Below are 13,136 nucleotides of genomic sequence, written 5' to 3'. Positions count from 1 at the left end.
TGCTCGAACACATTTGACCACATGAGCGAGCGTTTAAACTACAAAAGCAATCCGGTCGAATGCGTTTTTGACAACCTCTGGAAGAGGTCAAAAGTGAACAAGATCAAAACCCCATTTTAGACCCAGTTTACACCCGTCATCCAAATGGGATCCAATCACCCAAAACGCATCTTAAAACCAGGTGTAAACAGAGCCTTAATGAACTCGTTTAATAAAGCGCAATTCATTTCCTTGTTATTACAATAGAAGCAAGCGAGAAAGAAGTTTTTAAAACTAGACTAAATGTATACTTTTTATTGTAACAGAAACACAGATTACACTGACAAACAAAGTGAATCTTTTTACATAAATCAAGATATATTTATACAAAAAAAGAGGCATAAGAATAAAAGTCCCTGGTTTGTTCTTGTGGATCTCCAATGTGAAGACCAAATCCTCCTACCCATAAACCCATGCGTGGTACGAAAGGGTGGCTTTTCAATCATGTGGTTAGTTGATGATGAACACCAGCTTCAAGTTGGTGAGTCAAACCAGCACAACATTCCCGTAATAAACAAAACAGTATGGCACACGTTCAAAGGTTGTTTCGAGCCTTTCAGACACTCATAAAACAACAGACAGGCTTTATTTGGTCTCTTTTTAGTGCCAGTCAAGTGTTGCAGATCTCTACGTTTGTGTGTGTGTGTGTGTGTGTGTGTGTGTGTAAGAACGTATGTTTCGCATATTTTGGTCACCAATGGAACCTCTGCCTCGTGTCGTTCTCCTCTGAAAAAAGTGCTAAGACTTTTGTGCTAATTTTTCTTATTGCTGCTCACATACACACACAGAGTGCATCATTTAATAAAAAATACCATTTTCTTAGCACTTTAGCCACATAGTGTGTATCTGCGTATGTGACCGTTTGCGCACAACACGTCCTTAAAATGAAGGATGAAGAAATCTTGTGTCCACATTCATGTCATTTGCCTCGTCTTATCCTCCTTCAGTCTTTTCAGTATGAAAGTCTCCTTTAGAAAAATACTCTGCAAAAATGAAATAGTCTTTGCATTATGATGTCAGAGCAAGTCTTTCCTTTTGGATTACATCATGTAGCTCCCCGAAATGGTGAGGTAACATCCTGTATGAGACCCGTTTGATATCACAAATGAAGCTTTGTGATATTAGTGGTATTACAGTGACCGTTCCGACTGGTCCCCTTTAGGTAGTCTTTCTTGGAAGCAAGTAAGCAATCTTGATCCTTAAGTGACCCAATAAAAAGGCGTAGAAATGTTCCTGATTGTGAGTGGGTAGGTTACATGAAGGTTCTCCGGCAATCTCGACAAGCGTTTTTTTGTGTGTGTGTGAGTGTGTAAGGTTCACTCAGTAGAGCACATTTCCTGGAGTTTTGTTTTGAATCCCAAGAGCCTCAATGCTGGACAGAATCTTCTTCTGATGACCAGCCAGAGTTATCCCCAAACGCAGCAGATCCCTGAGAGAAAGAGAAATAAAAAACACAATTAGACTTTAGTTTTTAAAATAACAGCATTAACACAGAAAATATTATCGCCTGGTTTCACGGACAAAGCTTAAGACTAAAATGCATGTTTGAGCTGTTTTAACTGAAAGCAACTTGCATTTAAAAATATATGAAAATATGTCAGAGCCATCGTTTTGTCTCAAGACACACACCAGTAGTTTTTTTTTCTTTTTTCTAAGGCATGTTTATAAATCATCTTTAATGTCCTTATCTTATCTTAAATTGTAATTTAGTTTTACAATATTACTGCTTTTACTGTATTTTAATCAAATGCAGCCTCGATAAGCACATTGTACCGACTTTAAACTTTTGAACAATGTAATATAATAATATAATAATAGATTGTACGGAATTCAAACTTTTTAACAATATTATATAAAATAATAATTAATATAATATAATATAATATAATATAATATAATATAATATAATATAATTAGTATAATATGATATAAAAGATTGTACTGACTTCAAACTTTTAAACAGTATAATAATATAATATAATATAATATAATATAATTAATATAATATAATATAAAAGATTGTACTGACTTCAAACTTTTGAACAGTAATATAATATAATATAATATAATATAATATAATATAATATAATATAAAAACATTGTACCAATTTCAAACTTTTGAACAAAGTAATATAATATAATTGATATACTGTACTATAATAATTAGTCCTTTTTATGTAATTTCTTTGTTTCTATTTAATAACATTTATTATGTATTTGTTACCATTTATTTGATTGTGAATTCACTTATTTACTCTTTGTTTTATTCTAAGTTTTTATTCGTCCTTGTAATTCAGTTTTATTCTGCCTGGATTTCCGCATGATGTTGTTATCTGTACTCACTCTGTGTTGATGTGGACCAGTAGCTGCATGGACGTGTAACCGGCCTGTAGAAAACTCTCCTCGTAACGCTCCATCTTAATGGCCCTGAGCCAGTCACCCACTGTCCCACAGGATGAGGGCGTCAGAGGGGACCGCTGGTCCAACAGAGGGTGAGAGGGTCTGAGGAGGACGAGAGGCAGGTGTTAAAATGCACGTAATTGCCCATATTAAGACGACGTCTCCAGTCAGCCTGCAGCAACACAAATCAAGAAAGGCTGCCAAAGAGAGGAAGAATCTAACAGCTTTCCCTTGAGGGGAGGGGGAGGGGAGAGACCAAAATGTGATGGACAGATCTGCGCTCATACCGAGTCTTGATTGACAGACTGACAGGCCAACATGCCGAGAGGGGAGGGGCAAGACTAACATACAAGATGCCATACTGTGTGGATGAGAGCCAAGCTAATGAAATGATGGACGGAATGAGATGTGACTGAAGCTAAAACAGAAATGGCTATGTTCTTGATTGACAAGCATTGTTGGGGTAAATCCATTACTGTAATCACATTACTTCTCCTGTGACCACGTAATGTTTCAACTATTTTTCAGTAATCCTGTTACCGCACCACTTTAACTCTTTCCCGCCAGCGTATTTAAAAAAAAAAAAAGAGTTGCCAGCCACCGCCAGCATTTTTGACCAGTTTGATAAAATCTTTATGGCCCAGAGGATATTTTGTTGTGTGATTATCTGAATATGCAATATATTAAAAGAAAGAACAGACACTCTGCTTTAAAAAACAAACAAAAAAACTACATTTTAAAAAACAAACAAAAAAACTACATTTTATTCTAATACATGGAATAGAAAGCTTTCTTTTTGATCAACACATGAACACCATGTGGGTACGTTTCATCAAAAAGCAACATTTTGAGCAAAATCGCATTTTTGTCAAAGACTGCATCCAGAACAATGATCAAAACCCAGATGGAGTCGATCGAGTCCATCAACACTCCCCAAAGCTTCACAGTCCTATAGCACCAAAAATGATTCAGACACCAGATATCATTTTCTACTAGCGGGTGAAGGACACTATAGTTCATTTATGTAAGTGAGGATAGCAAAATAAAGTAAACTGTGACATATTATACCCAAAATTTCTTCATACAGTGACTACCAGTAAAATGTATACAAAATTTAGTGCCAAAATGATTCACACTTTGACCCCGATCATGTTTTGCTTCAGGGTTTTTTCTTTAATGGCTAACGCGACCTTTGACACCGCAGACTGAACAAAATGAAGCGTTTCTTGGTCATTGGTTGACCTAAATTGGTATTATCAGATTGTGTACTTAAACTGAACAGCTGATTGGTTGATTGTAATCCATTACACACCTTTCTATCAAAGTGATCTGATATTATGAAGATATATTTGTTCTGACATATTTTAAGATTTCTTGTCATATTTTATAACCATGACTATAGCGAATACACTGTGATAATGTGAGAATGTGGAAGGTGTCTGAATCAATTTTGGTTTGACTGTAGTGTTTAATGTTGAGGATCACGTTATTTTACATAAGCATCTGCTTACGCACGCTGCGATATGGAACTGTAATGGAGGTGAACCTTACCCTGCCCCCTCTTGGGCGGTGATTTTAAGCGAGGCAGGGTTGCGAATTAGCTTGTCGAGAGCTGAGACGATGTTGGCAAAGCGTGGCCGTGCCGTCCGCTCCTTCTGCCAGCAATCCAACATCAGCTGGTGCAGGTATGTGGGACAGTCGGGGGGAGGCGGCAGCCGGTAATCCTGCTCGATGGCATTGATCACCTGATTGGGGGAGACAGATTGTGTTAATGAGGGGAGGATGAAAGTCAGGAAGTGAATTGAAAATGCTGTAGGGTTGTAAGGATGCATTAGTGAAAATATGAACACTTTAGTTTAGGGTATAATTCTCACTAGTTGCTTTTTTAATGCATATTACTAGGACATTGGCTGTTTATTAGCACATTAATGCCTCATTCTGACCATAATCATAATAATAATAATACATTTTATTTGTAATGCACTTTATAATAAACAAAATCTCAATGTGCTTAAAACTGCTCAGACCATATTCTACATCCCTTAATCCACCCAATACCTAAACTTAACAACTGCCTTACTAACTATTAATAAATGGTAATTAGGAGTTCATTGATTCAAAAGTCATAGTTAATAGGGAGAATGTATGTATAAATGTAAACAAGTTCAATATTAGCACTTTTAAGATATTATTTTAAGTTTCAGATTAGGCTGATATTGGAATCATCTTTTGCAATGTACACTACCATTCACATGTTTGGGGTCAGTAAGATATGCTTACCAAGGCTGCATTTAGTCAATCAAAAATACAGTAAAAAGTGTACAATATTGAAATAGTAATACAATTTAAAATAACAGTTTTCTATGTTTTAAAATGTAATTTATTCCAGTGATCAAATTTTCAGCATCATTACTCCGGTCTTCAGTGTCACATGATCCTTCAGAAATTATTCTGAAATTATTGCTGCTCAAGAAACATTTCTGATTATTATCAATGTTGAAAACCGTTGCTTCTGTGATACATTTTTTTAGGGTTCTTTATTGAACAAAAAAGTTCAAAAGAACAGGATTTATTGGAAATATAAAACCTTTGTAACATTATTTTTAATAGTCTTTACTGTCACTTTTGATCAATTTAGAGCAGTGTTTCCCAACCACAATCCTGGAGGCACACCAACACGGCACATTTTGCATCTCCTTTGCTGCCATACCCATTTCAGGTATTTGAGTCTCCACTAATAATGTGATCATTTGAATCAGGTGTGTTTGATTAGGGACACATGCAAAATGTGCAGTGTTGGTGTGCCTCCAGGATCCTGGTTGGGAAACACTGGTTTAGAGGATCCTTGTTAAAGGGATAGTTTACCCAAAAATAAAAATGTTTCATTATTTACTTACCCTCATGTTGTTTTAAACCTGTATGAGGTTCGAAATAAAGTGTAACCGAGTTTCTTTGTTCTGCTGAACACAAAAGAAGATATTTGGAAGAATGTTTGTAACCAAGCAGATAGAGCAACCATTCACTGCCGTAGTATTTTCTCCCTACTATGGTGGTCAATGGTTGATCTATCTGCTTGGTTACAAACATTCTTCCAAATGTCTTCTTTTGTGTTCAGCAGAACAAAGAAACTCAGTTACACTTTATTTCGATAGTCCACTTTAAACATTCTACTAACTACAAGTAACTACATGTCAACTAACTCTCATTAGAGTATTAGTTGACTGTCAGTAGACCTGTAGGTTATGGTTAGGTTTTAGAGTTCAGGTTAGTAGAATGAGTTGAATTGTAGTTGTCAAGTTACTTATAGTCAGTAGAATGTCTGTTGGAGGACCAACAAAATAAAGTTTTAGTAAATATTAACCATGACAGTTAGTTGACATGTAGTTGCAAAGTTACTTATAGTTAGTAGAATGTCTAAAGTGAACTATCAAAATAAAGTTTTACAGAAAATACATACAAATTTCATTTTTGGGTGAACTATCCCTTTAAATAAAAGTACTGGTATTAATTTCTTTCATACATTTTTATTTTATTTTTGAACAGTAGTGTAACAAAGCAATATCTGCAAACATTCTGACTATTGGCATTACAAAAATAATTTTCATCCCTTGCTATTGGATACTCTTCTATATCAATGCATCTGCTTCAATCCAAAGTAAAATGTTAAAAAAAGTAATCATGTTAACCAATTAAAATTCAAACACTTACATCCTGGTTGCTCATGTCCCAGTATGGTCGCTCTCCAAACGACATCACTTCCCACATGACAATTCCGTAACTCCATACATCTGATGCGGAGGTGAATTTACGGAATGCGATCGCCTCGGGTGCCGTCCAACGGATTGGAATTTTACCACCCTGAAACAAGCACGATCAGTTATGGTTATGATGCACATGTTGCTAGTAATGATTGGCTGCATTTTCTTACCTAAAAATAGCAGAGGTGGACAGTAACTAAGTAGATTTACTTGAGTACTGTACTTAAGTACACTTTTTGAGTATCTGTACTTTACTGGAGTATTATTTTTTCTGGAAACTTATGACTTTTATTGACTTTTTTTTCATACTTTTTACTCCACTTCATTTCTATCAAGATCCTCAAAGTTGAAAGTCGTTTCTGTAGCAGTTTTGAAATGTGGATGATTTTTTTCTTCTTTAAGGTGTTTGGGTTTTTGCAGAAAGCCGTTCAGGAATCACTATTGTAGGGTCACGTGAAGTTCAGTGATTTCACAGCATTTTTTTAACACTGATCAGTTTATAGCAAAATAGAAGAAGATGGATGTCAAAATGCTCATTTTGTCGAGTATTCACATTAACAAAGTTGATTATGTCTTAAGTGAAGGTAAACAGTTGGGAGAATATCAGATGTGTATCAGTGTATTGGATCCGTGCATTCGGCCTTAAAGTGACAGCAGCTTCATAAAGAGCTTTGTAACTTTTATACAAGTATTTAAATGAGTTTAAGTTAGTCCGTCGTATGCTTGTATGTCAGATGGAGCACCACTGACTGGCTTAAACCATGATGGCATAATGTGCATTTATACAACAATAATAAAATAATGCGTTGACATAAAAAAGGAAATTACTTTTGATACTTAAGTACCTTTAAAAATAAATAATTCTGTACTTTTACTCAAGTAAAAATCTGTTTTTACAACTTTCACTTGTAACGGAGTACTATTTGACCAGTAGTACTTTTACTCAAGTAATGAAGTTGTGTACTTTGTCCACCTCTGAAAAATAGAGTCCGTGTGAAAAAGTTGCCTAAGCATTTGCTCTTACCAGTGAGCTGGTGTATGTAGGATCAGACGAATTCTCTTGCAGGAATCTCGACAGACCGAAGTCGGACACCTTGCAAACCAGGTTACTGTTGACGAGAATGTTCCGTGCGGCGAGATCCCGGTGTACGTAACTCATTTCGGAGAGATATTTCATTCCCGATGCGATGCCGCGCAGCATACCGACTAACTGTATTGGAGTAAACTGGCCATCATTGAGCTGGAGAGAAAGAAAGATCGATGTGAGAGAGTCCTTGTGTATATACGTCACGTTTAGGTAAAAGTTGCGCATACTTACTCTCAGGAAGGAGTCCAGAGCTCCGTTCTCCATGAACTCTGTGAGGATCATGACGGGACAGCTTGCTGTTATTATGCCTTCCAGGTGGATAATGTTGGGGTGCTGGAACTGGCCCATGATAGAGGCCTCAGAGAGGAAGTCCCGCCTTTGCTTGTCTGTGTATCCACCCTTAAGGGTCTTAATGGCAACATAGTTTTCCTTCTTCCCAGGAATCCTCAGCCGTCCCCGACAGACTTCACCAAATTCACCTGAAATGGCAAAACAAAGCATCCAATTGATAATTTTTTAGCTGTACTGAGATTTTTTTTTTTCATGAAATCTTTTAGGTGTATGTTAAAGTCCCCCAGTAGTAAATAATAACTGTATCCCTTAAAACACATCATTGATCACAAAAATCACATATTTAAAAGTTTTTTCTCCAGTGAAAAATGTAACTCGACACCCTTGCTTCATTTAGTAAATGCGGAGACATGAATATGCAAATGAGCCCCGCCTCCACTCACTTACACAAGCTTATCTACAAGTCCATTTATCAGACTGGTATTTCGTGCTTTATGTATTGCTCTCTTACAACGTCGGACACATAACAGCAATTAATATGATTAGCATTTTGCTTGAATGCTATATTTTCAAACAGCTAATAATGTGTTGCTAATGTTACACAAACCATGTTCTCGTTTGCCCTCTCAGTCTGCCAACTAAAATCCTTACAAATGCTTTGAACAACTTAATACATCAGTGGAGAAAAGCATATAATTCATCATAACATTTTGATATACATCATATACATAATTCACACACTATATTGCAAAATAAACGCAGTTTTTTACATCAACAGAAAAATATAGCAGGATAACCTGGCTTCTCTTGAGACTCTCCTGCTTCAGATAGTTAATGATATGCTAAATCCCCGCCCACACGCTGACGTGATTGGTCACAAGGTAGTATGTGCCGTAAGAAACACATGCGATTTCAAAATGTCTTTTTTCACTGGAGTTTTAAGGAGAAAATACTCAGCAATGGCATTGTCATTAATTTGGACATGGTTTGTCTTAAAGCATTGTAAAGTGGTGGTTGCATGCGATTTCACTTTTTAACTTTTTTTAGTGTGTAAAGTTGCTGCTTGAGCACCTGCAAAGTTACAGCGCTGAAAGTTCAATGCAAATGGAGATATTGTCTTAAAGTTATGGCAGTTTATTGCACATGATTTGTCTTAAAGCATATTAAAAACACCTCATAGACTTGATTTTTCATCACAGGGTGACTATACGCCTATACGGTGAAAAATTATCTATACGCCTTTGTTATGTCTCACAAATGACTGAAACTGAATACATGACTCCACCGTCTGAAAAAATAAATTATGTGTCCAAAAGAAATAAATGTTGTGAGGGCGGAGGACTTACCTGCCCCAATAACCTCTTCGATTTTGACGAATGAGACATCAATCTCTTTAGCAAACTCTCTCACGGCCTCATTAGGGTCCTCGTAAGTGAATGGATCAATGTAAACTTTCACTCCTTGGAGAGAGAAAAAATCTCAGTTACTCCATTAATCAAACTTAACCAGAATGCATCATTATAATAAGGTGTTGCAGTGCTCACCATGACCCATGAGATATTGGCCATTTTTGTCACTCAGTTCTGGATCTTTGAAATGATTTTGCTTCCTGTGAACACACAAGGCATAGTGGATGTGAATAAATAAAAGACCTCGCTAGAATAATCATAACATTCACACAAATGTAGGTCTTCTTTCAATGCTAAACACTATGAGAATAGTGTAATAAACACAAACAACAAAACTTGCTTGAGGTTTTTAGACATTAATACCCAGCACAACTGTAATGACATTTTCAAGGATTGTGGAAAATCCCATGGCAGCGTGACGCTTCAAGCTATTAGTCATTTCACAGCTGAGCAAGTTAAAGTTTGACTTAAAGTGTTTAGCTTTTCAGTTCAATCCGTCTTTCTCCACATCCCAAGTCACCTGACGCTGCTGGTTTGGTGCTGGTTTAGCTTCTCTTGGCCACTTAGAAAGGTCTTTTTTAGGGATGATTCGGGTTTGGCCGAATATTGGGCTTTTTGACTGGGTTCGGTTTCTGCCGAACCTTAGAATTTTTTTCCACCGAACCGAACCCTAGGCTTGCACTACACGATACTGGTCGAACATGATGCCGCGGTTGATTATGGCAACGTGTTTACTAGGTGGACCGTTCGAATGCAGTAGGCTGTGAGAAAGTGAAAATGGAACTTGTGAACAGAAAATGTGTTGTTTGGCAGTTCCTTTAGTCACAAGAAGGCAATTCAAGTCGAGCTATATGTTCAATTTGCAATGCCGATTTGTCTCGCGGTGGCAAGAACCCTAAACAATAGCCACTGGATGTCCGGTTCGCAAACAAATCGTTCTTTTTAAACGGTTCTTTTTAGTGATCTGGTCGAACCAGTTCACCAAATCGGACTGAATCGTTCTAAACGTTTTGTGTCTCAAATCAGCGCTGATCCCACAAGTTACTATAGTTACTCACTTTCTGACATGAGTGACAGTCCCTCAGACTAGAAATAAACTAATTTTTTGAAGTATATGTTGTAACTCCAACAGTTCACTGAACTGAGACATGTTTTGCTGTGAGAACCGATGAGCTGAGATACTGCATGCGTGTTAGCGTCGTCTTGAACCGAACTGTTTCTCTCGAAGTGGGATGGCTGCTGTTTCTCTCGGAGTGGGACGGCTGCTGTTTCTCTCGGAGTGGGACGGCTGCTGTTTCTCTCGGAAAACTGATGCTGATAATATGTTATGTCATGTTATGCATGTTATGTCAATGTAAGTTTATTTAATCTGTGTAAAACATCAGTGTTTGCACGACAGTGGCTGTATTGAGTGCTTTTGCAAAACATGAATTAAAAAACGTATCCAAGATGATGATAATGACAATAATAATTATTACTATACTAAGTTTTGATTACAAATACTTTATATGAATGTGTTTGAATGTATTTTCATTCACCGGTATGATAGAAATGACGTCATTACGTAAGGACGTAAAAGAACCGGCGATCCATTTTTTTTTAACCGGTTCATTGAAACGAACTGTCCGAAAGAACCGAACTTCCCATCCGAGAGAATAAGAGTTGTGCATGAAGGAATCTCGGCACAGTCATCCTGGCATAATGTTGCCTTTTAAAAATTAAAATTAAATTAAAAATATGCTGCTGTGGACGTTGTTTATGTCATTAATGTGTTTACTGTGATAATGGACTGAGGATGGGAGTTGGATTCGGTATTCGGTTTTGGATTCGGCAGAATCTTAACCAGTGGATTCGGGATTCGGCCGAAACTCAAAAATCTGGATTCGGTGCATCCCTAGTCTTTTTGGCTGCTTGACCACAGAAGTCTTGCTGGTTAAACTAGCATCCGAAAGATATGCCTGTCTCTTCAGCAAAGTTGGGTCATTTTAAATAGCTAACATTGAGTATGAATTCTTGTGCAATCTTTCAATGCAACAAAGAAGTGCGTATCTAGGAAAAGATGTTGTACGGTCACTGTCTGAGATGGCATTTTGCTTCATGCCTTTACACATACAGGTTTAAGCGGGAACAGGCAAGCCCAATATACTGCTTTTGGGTCTCACGTACTGTATTTATTCAATTGCTGCCAAAAGTACGTTATTGGTACTTTATTGTCTAGCTCACGGCTTCCCAAACAGGGTTCATGAGTTCATGAAAAGCTCATAATTCATAAAATGGAATGTAACATTAAAATAGATGGTTACACTTTATTTTAAGGTGTCATTGTTACAGTGTAATTATACATCTGAGGACGGAATAATATTACTATATTAACTATTATTACTAGAGCAACTACATGCACTGTGTAACGATGACAATGTAAAATAAAGTGTTACTAAACTGATAAATATAGGGCTGCATGAATAAATAACAATAAATCAGTAATTGTGTTATAAATCTGCAATTTAATCAAGCAAATCTGAACATTTTGAGGGTTTGAATTTTTGCGAGTGAAGACTTTAAGACACACATTTTAGGACTTGTAGTGTAAAATAAAAGTATTGTTTATAATCATCACACATTTTTTGCTTGTTTTTCATCACAAAATATTTTACAAATATACTTTAAAACAGTAATATATTTCTGTCTTCATTTTTATAAAGTTAAAACTACTACTTATAATCAAATCATTTATTTAAATACAAACATTTTACTTGCATGTCATGTGACTATTAACCATCGGTAAATTATTAAAATATTAACTTAAAATCTCCAAAATGTAAAAGCTGACCAAAACGTTTTTTAGGAACCCTGTCCCAGCTGGACCGTCACAGGCACATTGTCAACATGGAGACTGCTCCAAATGTACCTTCTATTGGACAAATTGTAAGACTGGAAAACTAAATGAAAAAATGCTAATTAGTTGAGTTGAGGGAAATGTTGATCAAACACATATTTCATTCAATACTAAAACGCATCACCCAATAAGTGTGCGTGCCATGTATTTTATGCTCGTGTGTCGTTAGCGTAGCAATGTGCTAATGTCAGAATGTATCAATGAGTCAACTGCAATATAAAAATACTTGTTTGTGCTTGTTGTGTTTCATGTTTTTGTTATTCGTTTTCTGTTGTCATATTACTCGGAGCAAAGAATGAACTGAATGCACACTAAATCCCTCTCTCCGCCCCATTCTTCCGCTTCCTGTGTCTTTGTCTCTTACCCCAGGCTCCTTATTCAGTTTCATAGTGTATTATATTCTAACGCAGTTTTAAATTACTCAGGTCGTTCTCCTTGTTATTCTAGTTATTTTCTTCACACTCTTTTTCCCCATTTGTCCTTCTCATTCATTCTCTGTGTTTTGCACTTGTCAAAACTGCATTCAGAGAAGCTCATTGGTTTGCGACTAACAGGGGAATGAATGGAGACTTTGCTTAAAAGTTACCCTTCAAAGTAAAGTACAACTGCACAAGATTAAAAAATTGAGTTTGTTTTTTTACCCTCAAGTCTGTATTCTTAAGTTCAGAGTCTAATTAATTCATGACCAAAAGATCTGAGCTATAACTCCATTTTATAGCTCTATTAGGAGAAACATCTGAAACAAAAGTTAATACCTAGATAAAAAAACATAACTGAGAACTTCATAGCTTGGACATTTTTCCACATCCATCTTTCTCCCTGATTTCCCAGGACTAAAATAGCCACGTTTGTCCCACCCAGTGGCTGATGGCAGGTCTGGACCGGAGGCTGTGTGTGTGTGTGTGTGTGTGTGTGTGTGTGTGTGTGTGTGTGTGTGTGTGTGTGTGTGTGTGTGAGAGAGATTAACTTTAGGGACTCTCCATTTAACTGGGTGTGAAAATTTGTGTATGTACTGTGTGCAAACAATACGTGTAAACCTCCAAACACGCACACTCCTGTAATCTTAACTGTTCATACGTGGGCATATATACAGCCCATTTATCAGCAATATCTGCATTTGCATGTACACTGGAGTGTATGTTCATTGTGTAAATACACTTACGCTTAAATAAGTGTGTGTGTGTGTTACCCCAGGGTCACGACTATTGTTCTGCTCATTTGGCCTGTGGAGACTGGGGTGGGACAACTGTATCCTG

At 36.8% G+C, this 13,136-nt stretch overlaps 1 protein-coding gene across 2 annotated transcripts in view; it reads right to left on the bottom strand.

Annotated features, from left to right (window-relative positions):
* Positions 1–274: 274 nt before the first annotated feature.
* Positions 275–13,136, bottom strand: part of ephb4a (eph receptor B4a) — a 66,337-nt gene continuing 53,475 nt past the window's right edge. For both annotated transcript variants that reach the window (XM_067437659.1, XM_067437660.1), the window contains exons 10-17: positions 9,120–9,184; positions 8,922–9,035; positions 7,516–7,763; positions 7,222–7,437; positions 6,148–6,297; positions 3,991–4,184; positions 2,383–2,541; positions 275–1,468 (exon numbers count right to left, since the gene is read on the bottom strand). In XM_067437659.1, coding sequence (XP_067293760.1) covers positions 1,360–1,468; positions 2,383–2,541; positions 3,991–4,184; positions 6,148–6,297; positions 7,222–7,437; positions 7,516–7,763; positions 8,922–9,035; positions 9,120–9,184 — 1,255 coding nt within the window. In that variant the 3' untranslated portion in view covers positions 275–1,359. The remainder of the gene's footprint in view (positions 1,469–2,382; positions 2,542–3,990; positions 4,185–6,147; positions 6,298–7,221; positions 7,438–7,515; positions 7,764–8,921; positions 9,036–9,119; positions 9,185–13,136) is intronic.

Source organism: Pseudorasbora parva, chromosome 3, assembly GCF_024679245.1.
Source record: "Pseudorasbora parva isolate DD20220531a chromosome 3, ASM2467924v1, whole genome shotgun sequence".
NCBI lineage: Eukaryota > Metazoa > Chordata > Actinopteri > Cypriniformes > Gobionidae > Pseudorasbora > Pseudorasbora parva.
The sequence above is the reverse complement of the archived record's forward strand: the minus strand, read 5'-3'. Positions and strand labels throughout refer to the sequence as shown.